This window comes from Syngnathus scovelli, chromosome 4 (assembly GCF_024217435.2).
Source record: "Syngnathus scovelli strain Florida chromosome 4, RoL_Ssco_1.2, whole genome shotgun sequence".
Classification (NCBI taxonomy): domain Eukaryota; kingdom Metazoa; phylum Chordata; class Actinopteri; order Syngnathiformes; family Syngnathidae; genus Syngnathus; species Syngnathus scovelli.
In genome coordinates, this window is record NC_090850.1 from 15,000,999 (window position 1) to 15,021,252 (window position 20,254).

The 20,254-nt window shown below is 40.9% G+C and overlaps 1 protein-coding gene across 2 annotated transcripts in view; it reads left to right on the forward strand.

Annotated features, from left to right (window-relative positions):
* Window positions 1–19,943, forward strand: part of furina (furin (paired basic amino acid cleaving enzyme) a) — a 42,693-nt gene extending 22,750 nt beyond the window's left edge. For both annotated transcript variants that reach the window (XM_049718803.2, XM_049718802.1), the window contains exons 5-16: window positions 1,146–1,274; window positions 1,367–1,443; window positions 4,790–4,878; window positions 8,767–8,939; window positions 10,162–10,374; window positions 11,777–11,877; window positions 12,180–12,283; window positions 12,511–12,628; window positions 14,157–14,336; window positions 14,413–14,537; window positions 15,129–15,236; window positions 16,525–19,943. In XM_049718803.2, coding sequence (XP_049574760.1) covers window positions 1,146–1,274; window positions 1,367–1,443; window positions 4,790–4,878; window positions 8,767–8,939; window positions 10,162–10,374; window positions 11,777–11,877; window positions 12,180–12,283; window positions 12,511–12,628; window positions 14,157–14,336; window positions 14,413–14,537; window positions 15,129–15,236; window positions 16,525–17,132 — 2,025 coding nt within the window. In that variant the 3' untranslated portion in view covers window positions 17,133–19,943. The remainder of the gene's footprint in view (window positions 1–1,145; window positions 1,275–1,366; window positions 1,444–4,789; window positions 4,879–8,766; window positions 8,940–10,161; window positions 10,375–11,776; window positions 11,878–12,179; window positions 12,284–12,510; window positions 12,629–14,156; window positions 14,337–14,412; window positions 14,538–15,128; window positions 15,237–16,524) is intronic.
* The last annotated feature ends 311 nt before the right edge of the window (window positions 19,944–20,254 follow it).

The following is a 20,254-nucleotide window of genomic DNA, read 5'->3' on the forward strand; positions in this document are numbered from 1 at the left end:
TTTATTTTTATGTTTCACTGAATTTCAGGCTGCAAAATGTTTCGCTAACTACTCCTGCGAGGGTGATTCAATTCGATTAGTCGTTGTCAAGGAGCTTGTTTTTATACAAAAGGCACACATTGTTATGCAGAAATGGTATCTTTAAAACTTCAATAATGATACAAAGAATTGATGAATTATGAATCAAACGTAGACCCAATTTGTTTGGGAAAACATTTTTAATTCGTTTTTTCAAAACATGACAGCACAAGGTTGAAAAGCTTCTCCAAAGTCTACTGTCAATAGAAACTGGAGCAACACCTTCGCTTTTCTCAAATCCCCTTCACCGCTGGAACCGGTTTTGCTTTGATCAAAATGTATACATGCACTTTGCAAACGTGGCTACAAAAGAGCTCGGTGCCGCTTCGGCTGCTGTCTCTTCCATCTCTTTTATTCATGCGTGGGGAGACAGCCATTTTTTGTTTTCTTAACTGGAAAGAGAGATGAGAAGAGCAAAATGACAAAATATTTTGAAGACTAAAATCACTAGTTTTATGTCTGTGATAATGATGCAGTTGATGAACTGATGCAATTAGAGGCAAACTTGTTATATCGTTGTCATTTTTCCAAACACATTGTCAATGACCATGGCATTGGTTCATCTGTTGATTTTCCATCTGTCTCGCGCACATTTTTATCAGCATTGTCACAGCTTATGTTGAAATACTTGATTTTCTTTTAAGAACAAACATCGTTGTCTGGTAGGATGCACTTCTAACGCCATCTGCAAGGAGAGCCCACTGGATCAGACTTTTTGTAAATATTGCAAACTAGCTTTGAAGCAGATGAAAGCCTCAGCTTTGAAAAGGTCAGATTGAATGTCAAGCGCAAATCAAACGGCATACAAAATGATTTGTGAGCCATCGGCCAAGTCTCCAGTGTTTTGCTCGGCATTAATGACAAAGCAAACTTGTAGCACTGATACTTTATGACTGAATAATGTCTTTTGCGGCGTGCCTTATTGCTTTCCTGTTATTTCCTTTACACCAAAACCTACCTAAGATGATATATGTTTGTTTGAATGAACATTTGAAAGCCATTTTGCAGTTTCTTTCTTCATTGTGTCACAATGAATCAAAATACAGGGAATATGTTTTCATTCGCAGTACAACACCAACCACCGTGACTTGAATGCCAAAGCTGCTTGGCAGTTGGGCTACACAGGTAAAGGAGTGGTGGTGTCCATCCTGGATGATGGAATCGAAAAGAATCATCCAGACCTCAGTCAAAACTATGTAAGGTTTTAAATAAAGGGGAATCCACTTTATTTTCATCTTTTATATAAATACGCTTGAATAATTTTCTCAATTGTCATGTTATATCATAGGACCCAGATGCCAGCTATGATGTGAATGACGGCGACCCAGACCCTCAGCCACGATACACACAGCTTAACGATAACAGGTACATGCAACATTTTTCATGTGTGATTGTAGGAAAATGCATTTTTCTTTGTGTTCTTCGACCAAGCTAAACAGGCCTGACTGATAGTGTTTCATCCTTTGACACGGCTAGAGCCATTTCCCAAAGGATGTCTAATTGAAGTTGCTAAGATACTTTGACTTTTCATGCCTCATACTCTCCGAAAATGTACAGTTACCCCTTGTAATGAGCCCGGGCCTCATTTCCATAATTGCAGTGACCTTTTATTTCTTTCTGTGCCACCAGGCCGTTAATACCGAAGAGCTGATATACTAAGAGCAAATCTGCCCTTGCGTGTGAAGTAAACAGATTTATTGAAGTGGCCTCTGCAGGTGGCATTAAAGGTTGTTTACCACCACAGCGACGTATTACAGAGAATAAATTGAATTAAGTCATCAGAATTAATGAAAGCAAGCCCTTCGTTTGGCTCTGAAAGAACCCGCTTACAGTCTGTCATCTGTGCGACTCGTGACTCGCCCTTGGTCTTGACTGCTTTTCAGTAAATATAAGTGCAAATAGTGAAAGAGACACACATTTGCCTATTAAAGCATTTATGCATGTCTTTCTGTCAGTAGAATTCAATTTTGTTTAATAAATTGCTTTATGGGTCCCGGAAACGATTACCCACCAAACATCGCAGAAATCCAAAATAGTGCAAGTGGGGAAATATATGGATGAGCCACGCGTTGAAGGAGCTGCATACTTTGACAGTCGTGCCAAGGCAGACTTAAGCACCTCTCGCGGCTCATGGTGGCCCTGAGCCCAGCTAAGACACTTACTATTGATGTTCCTCTCTTGCCGCACCTCTCGCTAACCCTGGCTCATCTCAGCCCTTATCTCTTGCCACCCAGCTCCCTATGCCTTCCCCGTGGCAAGATGGAATGAGAGGCGCACCGTGTTTGTGTTGCATTTGTGTGTCTCGCCCTTTCGGTGGGTCGCTGCAGATGCATGTGCAAACAACCAGTGGGCAGGAAAGCTCTGTGAGCTTGCATCAGACTGAAAGTGTCTGTTCCCCTGCAGAAAGCCCAACTGTGTTCACCTCCATAAAGCTGTCTTTCTTTCCCAACATACGGGCCGCAATGAGGATGGCTCGCTAGCAATGTGACCATTCAACCTCTTGTTTATCTAAGAGAGCATGCTGTCGAGATGTTTTTCCAAAGTTTCCTTCGAGTCCCATCAGGATGGTTTACAAATGTGCATTTTCTCAGTCTATTTATTTATTCCTCAACTCCTGGTACTTGGCTCATTTCTACTGGGTTGACTGCAGGAGATGCCAGCATAATTTAAAAGAACTATATTTGTTTGGTTTTTATTGCCCTGCAGAGTTTCTCTTGATGAACCTCGGCAATAATGTTGTGCTTTTACAAATTCAGGATTGCAGTGCATGTTGTACTTATTTTTACTTGACCATATACTGACTCTATACTCTGTGTTCTCACAGCTCTATAACCATTAAGACCAATTGGTTAAACCGTAGCCTTAATAGCCTCCAGGATTAGCATGTGTTGGATTTAGAATGGGTGTGACAAGACATCTCGGGTTTAAATTGAAAAGGTGCCATTTGTTAACCAACTTCTGCTAAATGTTCAAATTCATTGAACCAGCAGCAGCTCAACTGTATTGTTCAACCAATGTGTAACTTTGCCTGCTTTTTTTCCCCTTTTCCTTGTAGTTTATCTGCAGACCCAGTTTGGAATACTTTTCTACGACAATAGCCTTTCCAAGGCATAGCCGTGTAACTTAATATCAGTTATGGTTTTGCACGGTGACAATGTTGTTGTCAGCTGTGGAGATGAATACTGATCTCATATGTGGGCCTTGGGCTCACATCTGACTTTGATGTGATGCAGGTTTGTCTCACTTGTTTGACCTTGCCACTGGGTACTCGCTGTAATCAAAACATGACTTTGGTGAAGCGAGTCTGTTAATCATAATCTTGATATTAATGCCACTTTGGCAGGTGTTTCATGGTTTATTACAGAATGTAAAAGACACAATGATTTGCAGTTTGCCACAAGTGCACAACTTGTAACTCCTGTATCGATTTAACAAATGATCACAAACGTGTTGTTTTGCATCATGAAGATTTTGCCAATCTGAAACAGTGTAAACAATTGCTATTGATTTAATGGCCCAATAGGACCTTAAATGTTTTAGTTTCAAATGTGTATTAATGGTAGCTCGGTATTAACCAAGTGGTCTTGTGGGTTTTCTGAAATAAAATAATGTGATCGTGTTCTTGGTTCCTGTGACCGAGCGGTGTAGTAATGCACCATTTGGGATACAGTATGCATCGTATTCTTGTCTGGGGGTTTATTTCCTAAACCAAGAAATGAATCTATCTCTGATAGCATTTGTATTTCATGAAACCATCTACCATGTTCGTGTCTGTAATGAATGTGTCAAAGGCAGAGTTTGTAAAGGTTTGCTTGAATGCTTATCATTTATCTCCTTCTCATCAGCTGTATCCCAAGCATGTATGCTGCGGCAGCGGAATGGAAGCTCTAAGATAAAATGTTGCGGGGAAGTGCCAAGATAATGTGTGTGGGTTTAGTCTTTTTTCTTTTTATTTGTCTTTTACTATGCTGCCGTCCTCCCTCCACCTAACTCAAACAAAAGTAATTGCCTGTGACACTCACATGATGTTAGCATGTTTGCTTTGTCATGAAGTATGCCTCATTTGGCCTGATAAAATTTTGCTTCCATCTTGCCTGCTTTGGCTTACAGACTTGGTTTTCCTGTTTGGGGTCGGTTAAACCGCAACGGGGGTCTGCGATTACGTTGAAGGGCATTAGGTGTACCAGTATGTATCCATCTCGCCGAGTGCACCTGACTGGAATGTGCTGATCAGTCACTCTTTTGGACCGTGGAACATTGCAGGGCCTGGAGCTAGATCTTTTACAGCACAAGTACAAGTGTGGGAATAATGAAAGACGGTGTGTTAAAATGGCAAATGGTATTCACAAAAATTCCATCGCACATGCAGAAGATAGGTTTTTATTCTGCCTTTGACTGATTTTGTGCACACCCTCCTCCAATTCTTGCAGGTTGTAAAAAATTGTGCATTTACTCGGTGCCTTAATGTTTTTTTTTTTTTGACAGATAGGAATTTAGGTATGTTTGAAGAAATCAAAACGGTTGAGCATCACGTTTGTTTTGTCTCACTGTGCCCCTTCTGCCATTTTTCTTCAACAATACATTCTCTCACAAGCAACACATTTCTTAACTGGGTGCATTACTTGGTCCTATAAATGTACAATAAAATGCTATGTTTTTTTAGCAGAATGATATGTGATAAAGTTCTTCTCATCGTTTTTTTTTTTTGTAGGCATGGAACACGCTGTGCGGGAGAGGTGGCAGCAGTAGCCAACAATGGCATCTGTGGAGTGGGTGTGGCTTACAATGCCAAGATTGGAGGTATGTTTTATGGAATTGGTCATTACTTGCTTTTGATAAACCTGTGCAAGTGCTAACAACCTTGCATTATAAACACAAGCATTTTTTTTCATGTGATTTATCATCTAGAGCTGTCCAAATTAATCGATAAATTGATTATAAAATGAATTGCCTCATATTTTAAAAATTTAGTTTCGAGACATTTTTTTAACGAAAGGAAAAACAACAAAATTTGTTTAGGGACATTTTTTAACCAAAGATTGTCCAAAGCTTCTGATTTCAGGTTTTCAAAAGTAATAATGCTCTGATTTCTCTAGTGCTTCATTAAAGCAGATTGGTTTTTGACTTTGGAAAACATTAACCATTAATTCTTCTTGTGTGATATTGCTTAGCTGTTGTTTTTATAATCACTAAATAATACCAAATATAAATAATTGGTAGATGAACACTAATAAGGAGAAAAACATTATCATAACCTTTAATGCAAATTAAATTTTATCCGATTATTCGATTAATCAATGGTAATTTTTTTTTGTCCTTAATGTATTGATTATTATTGTCATTGTCGAAATATAAACATTGATATTCTCTCATGAGTTATTCTGTGGTTCCCACAGCTAGTTTGTATGAACTTTAATCTCGCAGGGTCATCTAATAGTGAAAATATTGAACAGATGTTTTTATCTTGAAAAAATAATGGTTTCTTGATGCGAACTGACTTGACACTCTGCTGTCGTGTCTCTGACAACAAACATGCTTTGGAGATAATTGATGCCATATGACAGAGTGATGTCTAGTAAACAAAAACCACATTTGCACAGTGGTGTTAATACTCTGCTCTGATGTGTATCTACAACACAACCACAACGAGAACAAGGCCTGGCTGCTTTAAAACAGGCTTTATAATTGATGCATGCACTGGTGGGGTGATTTGTTGCGTTGAAATTTAATCGACTAGAGCGATTTCTCGTTTCCCCCCCCAACCTTTAGTAACCGCTTCTATCAATAATTAAAATGTTCATGTTGATTTCACATGAGTTCAATTTCTGTTCTGACAGTCCTATTCTGTCATTAGTTTGAAATAATTTATTCATATTCAAAACCAATTAGTTTGGGGGTTTGAGTTAGATGATGAGGAAACAGGTAGGTGGCATGGCAAACTGATTTTTATTTTTTTTATTTTTTTTTTTAAAGAAACCCCTGGCAAGATATAATCTCAGTTTTGATTGCTGAAATTACTTTCCCACTGTTAAAACTTAATACAAATATGAAAGATGAATTGTTTCTAAATAGATTGTCGCCTTCAGTGCCATTTTCTTTATAACTGATTTCCATATGGGATGTTTTTCCCCCTCTTCAATGTAAAATAAAAATGGTTAAGATGGTTTACGCATGATAGATTAGCCATTGGATGCTAATGCACATCTTTACAGGATACTTTCAAGAGCCTCTAATGTGGCTTCTCCAGATGTAAAATGTATTCTTTAAACAGCAGGCGTCGCTTTTATTTCGGTGCCTGTTCTCTCATTTCATCTCTGACGATCTCCTCGCCATACCACTTCCGCTGAAAAACGTCACCCAGCTTTATGATCATTCTCTGCGCCTTGAGGCAAGATCTTCATACATTCTCATTAAGATAAAAGGTGTGCTGTGTGTGGTCTCAAAGGTGGCGCAGCCTTCGCAAGTGTTTCAGCTGTAAAGTCTTTTTTCAAACAGCCAATGTTGAGCTAGTTGAAACAAAAGGCAGACAGATACGTATTCACTTTGGCCAGCCATTATAACTCGTAGAATCTTAAGTCAAGTGAGAGAAATACAGTCTCAATGCTCTGCAATCCCAACCTTACCTTTCAAAGTTGTTCTTGGCACTAAAGAATGCATTCCTACCTCTATAAAAATCTTTCAAAATAAACCTTTTTAGAATCTACCGTATTATTGCTAGGTTTGGGGTCCAAGTATGAAATTTGGCCTGGCACGGGCAACAGGGGGAATGCCACGCATTCACTGAACATCAAACTGATGAATGCATACACTGTCCAGCAATCTTGAAAGTGCAGTAATAAACAAATCATGTTCCCAGAAAAAAAAAAAAAAAAAAGGGCGAGTAATTTGACAGTTTATAGCAAGAGGGTACATTTACCTGTAACAGACAACCAGACATAAATCCTTATTCAACAAAGTGTGTGTATTGTACTATAATTTACAGTATGTGTCTTGGGTATCTTCTGGTTTTGTGGCTTGTTTGACCTTTTGTAGGGCTGGGAATACTTTCAAGTTCCCCTTTGTATTATTAAAAAAAAAAAAAAAACTCGCGCAGCTGGTGACTACCACAGAAATTCTACAAAAGTTGTTTGATGCCTTTGCAGTTTGTCATAGAGATGGCACTTACTTTCCCGGCACAGAGCAGCAATTTTGTGGCGGGGAAATTATGCAATGCGTTTTGGAACGTGTTTTGGAATTTCATTTGTTACTACTAATAGTCTCTCGAGGGAATGTCACTAGCACAAAACGTAAGCCGCAAGAGAAGAATGTAAACACGGACATAAGCACTTAACACACTACATGTCTTTTCCACAATCATTAGTTTGATATATTCTTATGTCTGTCCAATTTTCTTTCTGTTGTTCCAATCAAAATGCTTTTCCATTTTATTTATTCATGTTTCAATTTATAATGAGCCCTTTCATCTTTCTGTTAGAATCCTCTGTAAGCTCCAATGTACCTGAACCTGTTCTTTCTAAACCATTTTGAGCACAACAGCAATTTATTTGCCTTTAATGTCGGTGGTGGGGAGAGCAAAAACCAAACAAAACAAAAACATAACAAGAGGCACAAAAATATTCCGTTGCAAGCTGACGCCACAGACACCCAAAAGGCACACAGTGAAACTGCACTCGATTTATGCAAATATGAAACAGCACAGTAGTATCACTGTGTGCCTGTGAGTTACATCTCCCCTAAAATGGGAAGCACGATGGAGTCGTTGGGCCGCACACTGAAACTAAAGACGCAAGAAAATGAAACCACGGCTGCAGTAAAAAGGAGCTTACCATCAACCTTAGATGCTACATAAAGTGGATATAAAGTCTGCACATCCGTATTCCAATGTCAGGGTTTTGTAATATAAAAACGGAACCGAGACGATTAATCTATAAATATTTTTCACCATTAATGTTCCAACCCGTGCAACTCGTTTGAATTTTTTCTCCGTAATAATAATTAAACAGCTGAGAATGTGCTAAATCAGTGCAGGGGACTGTTTTCAGAATCATCTAATCATATTTAAGATGCAGTAGGGACACCACTGCTACCAATTTAAAAGGCCCGCTGAATAAAGTTCAGATGTTCTCGTAGGCTTTCCCAGACATTGTTTTGCAGAAGCATGAAGGTTATATCCAAAGAGCAACTGGTACTTGGACCTGTTCATAATTCCTTCCACCTTGACAAAGGCAGTGAGCAATGTTGTGTTTGGGCCAAACATACTTTCTTCAATTACAGCCAAACATTTTCAGCATAGTTTCATTGGATCATAACATATTTTCCCACCTGCATTTGGGACATTTCAAGGGTATTTTTTGCTAAATGTAGCCAAGTTTGGATTTTTTGGGTCTTGCCCAGCTTACTTTTTGGGTCTTGCCAGCTTACCCATTGGAAGAAGATTGTTGTGACATGCACTGAAGAGCCTCATTTTCTCCACTTGATCCATGCTATGTTTAATGAATTGACTGTCCCATTTTTTTCTGCTTAGCCTCTCGAAGTCTATTGAGTTGTTTAATTTATACATCACATTAGCAGCGGACAACATTTTGAAATGATTGTCTCATTCTTTTATAACATAAAACTTGGCATTTTAACAAAAGTTAATAATAAAGTTACAAAATAAGCCTATTTTCTATTTCGCCAATAATGCAGGCGTGCGCATGCTGGATGGTGAGGTGACAGACATGGTGGAGGCCCAGTCTCTGGGCCTGAATCCGCAACACATTGACATCTACAGTGCCAGCTGGGGCCCAGAGGATGATGGCAAAACTGTGGATGGGCCTGCCAAACTTGCCAAAGAGGCCTTTCTGCGTGGAGTTACTGAGGTGTGTATATGTGGGGGAGTGAGTGAGTGAGTGCGGAGGTTGTCATTTGTATGAGAGAAATTTACTGCTTCTGTCTGTGTGGCTTCCTTTCAACAGTCTGTAATTGAACCATTCAAGCATGAGGGCACAAAAGTGGAAGGAACAAAGCTGTATTTGGCCCTGACAATTATGAACGGAAGAGAAATGCGCTCTGAAAGCCACCGGTCAGGAGAATAATGAAAATTAAATCTGAGCTGAAGAAAATTAAATTTGATTTGATGAGGAAATGTTGCATGAAAGTTTATTTTAAACTCAATGATCAAAGTTTAACCTCAGAATTTGGAGAAACACCTCAGCATTTCAGAACCAAATGTTCTGTAGGCTTTATATATTGATTGGCTATTTCCCCTGCAAAAGTTTTGGAACAGCTAGATTAATTATTTTGTTTTTGTCAGTGCTGTTATTGTGAGTTACTAAATATGTGATCCAGTTTAAATGAATTTAATTTCTGTTCCTATACTTTGGCTTGCTCAAAGTCAAACAAAGGTGGACTGTCTGGAAAAAAGGGCATCCTGCCGATTCATTCCCAACCCAAATTATCCTGCCAAAGTGCTATAAGAATGTCAATGATTAGAAAAACAGTTTGAAGAAAAAAAAAAAAAAAGGAGAGGGATCTTTAAAAACAAATGCTGTTAAACATGGATATGAACAAACGGATATACAGTGTTGTTGTAATTTTACTCTTCTCATAAGATTTGCAGTTGGTCTTACATGCCTTGTAAACAGGCCTGTACTTGGTATACCCTCTTGTTTTACTGCATTGGACCGTGTCATGTAAAAAGAGATTGATAAGCCAACGGATTCCACATACGCAAGCCATGCATCTAAGCAGTAGCACGCAGACTCGTTATGAACTGTGGGATTTGTGGCATGTGCCATAAAACTGATTTGGGACTGCTGACACGGACTACTTTGATGATTGCTGCGCTGTCGGTTGGCAGCGGGTGGCACATGTACAGGTTGGATCGATGCACAAAAATGGTGCCACTCAATACTATAAAGATGATTTACTACACTTCAAGCACTGAGCGCTTGCATGGTCTACTGCAACGACTGGTCTGTCATCTGATATTTACCCGCTTTTGATTTTCAAAGTGGCCTCCTTGACCTTTTCATTTGAAATAGGCAATGATTTTATGGAATTTCTGCAAGTTTCACTATAAATGTCTTTTACAACCTTCAGGGTCGTGGAGGTTTGGGCTCGATCTTCGTGTGGGCCTCCGGCAACGGTGGGAGGGATAAGGACAGCTGTAACTGTGATGGCTACACCAACAGCATCTACACCCTCTCCATCAGCAGCTCGACCCAAAATGGCTTTGTCCCCTGGTACAGCGAGGCTTGCTCTTCAACCCTCGCAACCACCTACAGCTCGGGCAACCTCAACGAGAAGCAAATTGTAAGTTCTGCCTCTTTGCGCCACCTTTCATAGACTTTTTTTTTTTTTTTTTCACTAATAAGCTCTTGGCTTCCGAAGTCTAGGTAAATCAAATGACAGGTTTTGCCATCCATTGTTAAATTCTTTTTTTTCATCCAGAAAAACATGCTGCCCCCCCACCTCTGGTTTTAAATGGCTGAAATTGAAACATTCACTCAGTCATTATAAATGGTGGCATGTGTTTCTGCAGAAGAAACATCAGCAAAGACCCTTTGAAGCAGCAACAGCTGTGTTGTCAAGTTTGCCAATATGAGACAAAATGCAAAAAAGTGTCGAACCCATGAATTTTTTTCCATTAAGCATACACTCATTGTGCTATTCCACATTTAAACGACTGTTCGAGATGTCTTTTTGAAATGCACAATGGGGAACTTTAAAACACAAACATAAGCCATGAGCTGGTCTGTTGAAACACTTGATGATGATGATGGCATGACTGGCAAAATGTTCAAGGACCAGCAAAAAGTACATGATTACCCAAGTATAGTTCTTGCGCAATAATTGGTTATTGATTAACTTGGTCTGGGGTCTGCAGCTTGATAACCCCCTGATTCTCTTCCTGACCGTTCCTCTTCTTTCTTTTTTTACATCGATTAATTTACTTTTGGCCCACTATATTTATTAATTCACTTTTGGCCCGCTAAAATGATTATGAATAATAAGTTGCTGGAAGTCCTCCTAGAAAGCTGCTGCTTTAACATTCCTGTCACAAATAGAGAATAATTTTCCAGTCGCATCAACACTTAGACATGCAAATTCTGTCTTTGCTTTTTTGTTGTACTTGTGTAATGGGTTGTTAGTGTAAAACTTAAGATTGCCTCGCAATTTGCGGAGTCTTTACTCTTGCAGCAATCGTGTGCATACAAGCGTGAGTCACCACAGTATTTTTATCGCACTTGTTCAGTTCAGTTGAGTTGGACCGCATCACTTGGTGTGCATGATTGGCTAGGAGCTTCCCTCTATGTAGTTTCCTGACCTGCATTTTTTTTCAAAGATTGCTTGCTTCTTGCTTCATATCACTGCACATATTTTAAGTCCCCCAACAGGAGCTGCCATGTGCAACTACAGCTCTCTGCTGTTGGTCATAGATCTAAAAAAGACACCTCCTGAGTCAAGGTTGAGGAAAAGGGTTCAGCACTTGTTCTTTTATTTCACCATCTAACTCCCCTGCTGGACAAGGAATCCATATTTAGCACTTGTTGCTCACCATTTGCCATATGTTTAACATTTCAACTGCGTTCACTTCCAGCAGATACATTTACATGATAATAAGATAATAAGAGGCAATTGAAATGTCCGAAACGTTTACCCTCTCGGCTCGAGCGGGCTCAATTAGATAATGTAATTATTTTTTCCTTATCAGATCACGACAGACCTTAAGGCTAAATGCACAGACTCGCACACAGGGACGTCTGCCTCCGCCCCACTGGCTGCCGGGATCATCGCTCTAGCCCTCGAGGCAAAGTAAGTGCTAATCAGTCGATTTTTAAAATCTCACGTCGCCCTCAGCTTTGTCCTAAGATTCATGCTCTAAAAATGTCCTCATGTCTACTGATCTAAATATACACTGTACACTTAGCAGTTTTTTCTGCTGAAGAAGCCATTTTGATGCAATGAAGCACATTGAAATAGATGCAGATTTTCTTGTCATTGCAGATAGTAGTCCACAATGTTGCATCTGCATTTATCTGGCTTGAATCTGAGTTGAGAATGTCAAAGTTACTATGCATGTCTGAATGTGTGCTTATATTTGGATTTTGTTCCAGTAAAAATTTGACCTGGAGGGACATGCAACATCTGGTTGTGCGAACCTCTCACCCTGCCCACCTGGCCACCAGTGACTGGAATACCAATGGGGTTGGACGCAAAGGTACACAACTCAAGTTCACTTCCTCTGTAGCTATCGTCATGTCCTTCAGCCTCAATGTAATATTCTGCATCCACTTCTGAAGCTAAATTGAAATTAGAAAAGCAGGGCTTTGGTTCCCGAACAAAATATATTTCTTGAAGTGGCATGTGTTCCGACACTTAGGTTGCGGATGTTTCATTCAGAAGGACAGCTGTCATGTCTCCTCTCTTCTATCTCATTTCCTGCAGTCAGCCACTCATACGGATACGGCCTACTTGATGCCAGTGCAATCGTGGCTCTGGCAAAGACATGGACCAGTGTGGGGCCACAACGAAAATGTGTGATCACCATGCTCTCCGAGCCAAAGTTTGTGCAACACACACTGCTCACTGTATTTCATAGCCAGTGATAATCCTCTCTATATTCAACTATTTTGTGCCCTAAGTTTCTATATATCCAACCTGCATAACACAGCGGCAGAAAGGATATTGAATCATTTTTCCTTTATTCTGTCTCTCAGCATCTTTTGCGCACTGTTATTTTGAATCGAAAGGCAGGTAAACATTCCAGTGGTTGTTTTTGTCTACCACAGCAGTGCCTTTCAACTAAAGTTTCCAAAGCAAATTAAGAAAAGGTCCACTGAGAGGACAAAAACAAAACTGATATGTATTTTTTTTTTCTCCCATGGCTGTTTTATATCCGGTATTGTAAGCAGACTGTCCTCAACCAGTCATTATGCACTTGTTGTGTGGGTGTGAGCATCCTCAGCTTTAGGCTGTTTCGAGCAGACGGTTTGAGCATCTGGGAGCAGGAGCAGCAATCAGGACATTCATTCAAAAGTTAGCAGTTAACCTCATTCAGACAGACAAAAAACCAAGGGAGTGATTAGGAATTCAGTCTTTCTCGGTCGCAGTCAAAATGAAAATGAATGTGTACATCTGACCATTTTTAGTATACAGTATTCTTAACATACATAATCAGTGCTATTAAAATGTGACAATAAAATAGGCTATAAAAGGTGTAACCCCATTTAAGATGGAAAAATTGTATTTTGATTCAAAGATGTGCTGCATTGAATCAAATCGAATCATTTCACTTGGTGATATATCACGATACGTATCGAATCATTTCTTGTTGGAGAGATATCATAATGGAAATGTCATACTTAGTGTACTGACAAGTTCATTCAATGACAACAAAAGGTCATTGCATCATACCTTCCCAAAGGTATCATTTTGAATCAAATGTTAATCCCATTGAATCGAACCAAATTTAATCAAAAACCGTATTGAATCGTCATTTGTGGGTAGATGCACTCCCCTTTAGAATCGATTTCTACAAAAAATCCATACAATTTCTAGAGGGATATAATCATTATCTACATAGTGCCATTAGCATCATACAGTTTTAAAGGTTTAAAGATATGACGTTGTAATCTTTGTACAGTGTCCCATATGATCAACATGTTATCACTGTCTCCTTTGCATCTTTTGATATGACTTCCTTAGACATGTAGAATATATATGCAAGTTACTTAATGAACAAAGGGAAACAAAACTCCTGTACTTGAAACGCTGTGCTCTAGAGCTTGACAGTTTGCACTCACACTTTGTCAGCTGTCATTTCTTCATGTTTGATTCTAACGTGACACAAAAAAAACTTTTAAAGCAGCTATGGGAAGGAAGGGTGTGAAGACAAAGGTTGTTATTTGATAGCACATGGTTGCTACAGGTGGTGAAACTTTAATCCTCTCCAAGGCTTCAGACTCTTTGCCCCTATCACAGTGGTGAGGAGTTAAGTAGCATTCTGATCCCAAGCTTAGAGAGAATCCCGTGTAATGGTTCTGACGGCACGCTGTGTTCTTAGCTACATCACATGATGCGTATGTTCACAGAAACATCGGCGGCCATTTATCAGTTAACAAGAGCATAGATGCCTGCTTTGAGAGCGACAGTCACGTGACCTCACTGGAACACGTCCAAGCTCGGCTCACCCTGTCGTACAACCGAAGGGGCAACCTGGCGATCCACCTCATTAGTCCTGCCGGCACGCGCTCCACGCTGCTCCACCCCAGGTACAAATACGCAGCTACACGTACACACAAGCTGGTCACTTCAGTCTGTTTACACACCCATGATGATTTCCTGCAGGCCTCATGACTACTCATCAGAGGGTTTTAATGACTGGGCTTTCATGACCACCCACTCTTGGGACGAGAACCCCTCTGGGAAGTGGACGCTGGAGATAGAGAATGTAGCCGGCGCCAGCGACTATGGTAAAGCCTCCTTGTGACGGCATATTTCTGTTTTCATCAAAACTTAATGGTACTGCAATCATCTACACTTATGCTGTATGAATAAGTCAATTACAACTTAAAATTTAATTCCTGAGACTAAAAGTCGTGAATTTTTAGATGCATTCAATTAGTGGAATAAAAAGGATCAAATTCGATGTGAAGTAGCTACTTCATTCCTTCTCTAAGAGTGTAAGCTTGAAAAGAAAATAATGGAAAAGAGAAAAAAAAATGAAATCTGTCAGCTCTATTCACACTCGGGAGACTTTCAGTCAAGATGAACCTCTCAAGATCCTCCCCCCCTCACACACACTTCTTTTGCACTCACAACTAATCTTATTAGACACGAAGGGGGCATCCGGTTGTCTTAAAAGCGCTGCTCTTTTCAAAGTGTCATTTTGTGGCAAAAATTGGAGAGTCTTCTAAAGAATATGTTTGAACAAAATTTACTCTCGGGAGCTTGAGCCTCTCTGACGGGCCTACTTTTTTCAGGAACACTTTTTTTTCCCCGTGCAAGCTATATGTATATATATATATATAAAAAAGTATCTCCTGGCTTATTTTTCTTCTCAGGCACCCTAACCCAGTTCATCCTGGTGCTGTATGGCACCGCACCCCCTGGAGATTCTCAGCCTGGAAATGGGAACTGTAAGACGTTGGACCTCAGGCAGATATGCCTTGGTAAGATGCTGTCTCTTCCCTGCTTTTCTTCAATTAGTTCATCAACACTGTTATCACCTTTCATACTTGTAAAAATAATTGAAAACAAAGCTGGTAATACAAGACACAAGTCATTCCCATTGATCACAGTCTCTAAACCCCAATTGTTGGGCCATCCCACACTTAGTATCCCTTGTGTAAAAGCAGTTATTGTATAAAAATATTATTTATGTACGTGACATGGCTGAGAACAGACTAAGCCACAGGAGGTCAACGTGCCCCGGGCAGATGTAGAGGTCACAACCTCAACCGCAATCTATTACTGATCGCTTCAAGTCATTCGTCAAATTATTCTAATCAAGTCCATATTGCTGTCACAGCCAATCCAAATCCCAACACAGACGACGAGGTCCAAGTGAAAACCGACTGACACAGTGACAGTCTGGCCCCTACAGGCAGACATGGGTAATGACATACTGACAGGTAGCCAGGGAGGGATCGCCTGATTGTCATTGTTGTATTCGTGTTATCGTCGGATATTGCCTTTTAAGATATTGGAGTTGACTTCAAGCTCCTGCCATCAAGAGTTGCCACTGCGCATGATTTATTTGGCATAGTTTTGACACCGGCGAAATGCTAGCGAGTTAGCCTGCGTTAGCTTTTGACAGAGGCAGTTTAAAAATAGTTATGCGTATTGTCGATCTGCAATACGGACCACAAATTTAGCATCATGGAATTAATTTGTTTCATACTAATTATATGAACACCATAAGTGACATTGCCAACAGAGTAGTTAGCAGTATATTGAGCATGTAACAGCTCTTGAGGTTCATTGTGAGACTTGTGCATATGTTGTTTAAAGGCTTGTCCAGCTCTTCCACATTGCACATCTGCCGACTGCTTAAGACGTGCATGCAGGCTCCAGATGGTTCATTCATGCCACATTTCATCAGACGGAGAAGGTTACAGTATGATCGCAATGCAAGAGGATACGAGTAGGGATGGTGGAAAAGTGCTACTTTTGTCTAAATGAAGCTCCTCAACTCACCTCAACAGTTGAGGGTATTGGTTCGGCCTTGTGCACAATGCCAATAATATATCGTGGTTGGTGTTGTTTCATTATGGAAATGAAAGTTACAGGGTCACATTAACGCCTCTAAGAATCGCAGTGGTATCAACTGTTGTTTTTTTGTTTTGCCTGTCAATGTGAATAACCTAAATATATTGCTGTGTCATTTTGACACAATTCTTTTGTCTCTCAGGAGCTTGGTGTTTTATATTTTTTTCCCTGTGCTTTTCTGTGTTGTAGAGTGTAATCCCGGTTTCTACCTCCATAAGCAAAGTTGTGTGAAAGAATGTCCACCAGGCTACGCTGTGGGTTCGCTTCCCCTCAACTACACCGTGGGGAACTCCATTTCCCCGCCCTACTTGCCGGCCTGCATGCCGTGCCTGCCGCCCTGCTTGACGTGTAGCAAGCTCAGCGGTGAGGCCTGCCTGTCATGTCCTCCTCACAGATCGCTGAATCCCATCACCGGCAGCTGCGATCACAACACCCAGTTCATGCGCGAATCGCCTGGAGGCTTCATGGTGGGCCAGGGGGACGCTGGGTTGCAGCCCCAGCGCAACTCCCAATTGCCCATGACTGTGGCCATTCTCAGCTGCATGGCCATCATGGCCATCTTTGCCGGCATCTTCCTCATGCTGCAGCTGCGCTCCGGCGCCGTCATCAAGCTTCCGTCTCTAGAAGCCGGCAGCGGCCTTGCGGGCACCTTCAGCTTGGGTGGGAACAGGGTGGTGTCGTACCGCGGCATCCCGACAGTGTGGGGGGACGACGGCGCCAACACGGACTCGGAAAACGAAGAATTTGACGTCCAAAATGAGAGGACTGCCTTTATCAAAACACAAAGTGCTCTTTAATACATTCCTTTTCTGACCTGCCTTTAAATTCTTTTTTTTTAATCCTCACCACCAATGATTGGAAAATTCAGGGCTGGTGTGTCTTTGCTTTCATGCCCTTCTCTGGTTTTATCTCTCGTCCTGATTTGGCCCTCCATTTCAGTGGGTTCCCAACATCCTCCGCTTCTCTGTAAGAGACCTGACAGCAAGTCGCTGCCCACTTGGAGCTCAGGATAGCGGGTTTGTTCACACTTCTATTTGACCTTGTGTCTTTCTGCACCTCCTCTTCCTTTGGATCACTGGCAATGTGTTTCTGTCCCACCCTCTTCTCCAGCTCTTATTGTTCCACTAAAAGACAATTACCGCCTTTCTATTCTTCCTCCTTCCCTTTTCTATCAGTCTCTGTGCAGTAGCCGGATGAGATTGTTTTGACGTGAGGAACTCGAGCGTGCTAGTGTCCATGTCCGGCACGTGAGTGTTAGGCCAATCTTAAACCAGTTACTCTAGTCTTTTTCATAGCATTGTGTAAGTGAGCAAATCTATTTGGTCCCATTTGATTCTCGCAAGTATCAACATCGCAAATGCCACGCTTATTTGGGGGGGGGGGGTGGGGGTGTCACCTATCAATGATGATTTTCATGTGCAATGCGAGCCATGCAGCCGTCAGAATTAAGTTGGAGGAAGTAGACGAGCCTCAAATGTTTCCAACCTTGCAGCTATCACCCGTGAAAGCGTACAAGTAAAAAATGTACTTGATCAAACCTGCAGCAGCTATTACTTGTGATTCATCTGCAGAAGGATTGGACTCATTACCAACACATCACTACATTCACTCGGTTCGGGCATATTAACACTACAAAGACAACTTGCCCATGCCTCAAATTAACAATGACACTAATGTAGTTGTTTGTGTCGTTTATTGTGAAAGAAAGAAATACATCTTCCTTCAGCGGGAGCATTTCTCTCCTCCGTTTTACATTCCTGCTCTCTCAAGCTGAGTTGAAACTGCACATCATCAACATCCCTGCATCAGGTCTAAATTTAAGTGGATCTCTTCTGTGAGCCCCTCCAACAATGCTGTTGTATTCTGACTGACGCTGCAGAAAGGGATTTTTTCTTTTTTTTAAGTCATACCTTTGGGGAAGGTTGTTTTTAGTCTTTGTTTCTCCTATGCTGGATTTCAACGACACATGTCACGATTGAATACGGAGCAAATCTAAACCCATTGATCTCTCTTCAATAGCGCCCAACGAATTGATCCGGCACTCACGCGCTGCCGAGAGAGGTTGTCATGATGATGATGACATACAAACAAAAACGCAGCTGCTCACCCTTTATATCTACCTCTCATCACTCAGTATGGTTTCACACACCAACACTTACGAAGATGGAAATATTCTGGAAATGTAAAGTAGGATTGGCGTTTCATTTGATTTTTAGGATGCTGTGCCAGTTTTATCACCTATATCGTCAGCATTCACAGGCAGGGCTTTAAATCCTGGTTTGGGAAATGGGACTGGTCAAAGGATTGACTTTTTGGTCCCGTTGGCCCGCATTTACTCGCGTGTTAAATGGAATTTGCCAGATAGATGTTTGCGATCTTTGTACTCCCATCCTCCCTCTGGTTCCTCTTGAGGTTAAGACTTTTTGTCCTGATGCCGACAATCAATCTCCCTGTTTAGAGAACAAGAGGCAAGCAAAGAAAATAAATCCATTGAAAACCTAACCACTTGTGTCGAGAAGCCCTCTGTTGGGGTAATGTGCAGAAGCAGATGTGATTACCGAGGTATTTATCCCTTCATGTGGCTGCACAGGACTGGTCATGGATCTACATTAGTGCCTACTGACATTTAGGCTTTAAGTAAGATACTAATTCAAAAATGCCATTTGTGGCATCATGTGAAGCGTTTAAAACGTAGCACCACATAATGTGGCAACAAAATCACTTCTCAGAACGTGCTTTAGGTCTTTTGGAAATCACAATGTGGAATGATTTTGTTATTAGAATTAATGGTGGAGTGTGTGCAAAAGGCAAAATGTGCAACGTTGAGTTTGTTTTGAGTCATTGCCTGCCTGCTCAAGTGGGTACTTTCGAGTGCTCAGGTTTAGAACTTTCTCAAGTGACGCCCTTTCAAAAGCTTTCAGCCATGCGAGTGACTTGGAGTATTTGGCCTAATGTGCTACGTTGTCCTCTCTAAACATTGAAAACAAGGACGGCTCTGTGATTGTAATCAAACAGAGCTTGAGGAGTCCGGTGTGTCCCATTCAAATTAAAAGGAGCAATATGTTGGCAGAACCAAAGACAATCATTTTGTCTGTCGTCTTAAGATATTTTGTCACTTGTCGATTCCCCCCCCCCCCATCAATTTAGTGTGTGTGGTTGTGTGTGTGTTTGCTTGCTCATCATGCATCATCTCTGTTACGACACCGTGTATTGTTGAGCTGCTGTGAAGGAAAGCGCTAGAATGTATCCCATCTTAAACTTAAGGGCTGAAATCAGTCCTGCGCACGTGTGTGTGCGCGCATATGCTTGGTCAGTATACATTTAATGAGTTTCGGGGGCAGCCTCACTTGACCCCCGTCGGCCTCCTAACGAGGTCCCCGGCCCCTTGGCTGCACAGTACCTGTGCACATGTGTGACCCGTGAATACTCGACACGAATGACTTGGCTTAACTGAGACAAAACTCTAAATAAGGCCTATTTTTGTACTATATGAATGGTGCAGTGTAATTTTCTTGTAATTTAAAGATTGTTTGCTCTTGGTTTCTTCTTTTTATTTAATTGATGTCAATTATAGATTCTACTAAAATAAAGATCTATGCAAATTTGAAGGCATTTTACTTCATTTCACAGCTGCATGTTGTCAGTGTCTAGTAAGTGCCGCTCTATCAAGGGGCTTTCATTAAAAAGTCATTTGTTAGCAAAAAAAAATTACTGGCTCTGCTTATATTTTGTACAAAATGATCTAAACGGCAAATCTTTGTCCCCCTCCAAACAGCTTGCGACATGCTGCATTATTCACCTCATTTGCGCCAGTGAGTCTATTTGATGTATTGCTGCTGTAATTAAGACAATGACTTTACACCGACTGTGTCATAAATCCAAATAATGAAGTGAGAGTGGCTCAGTACCGGGCAATAAA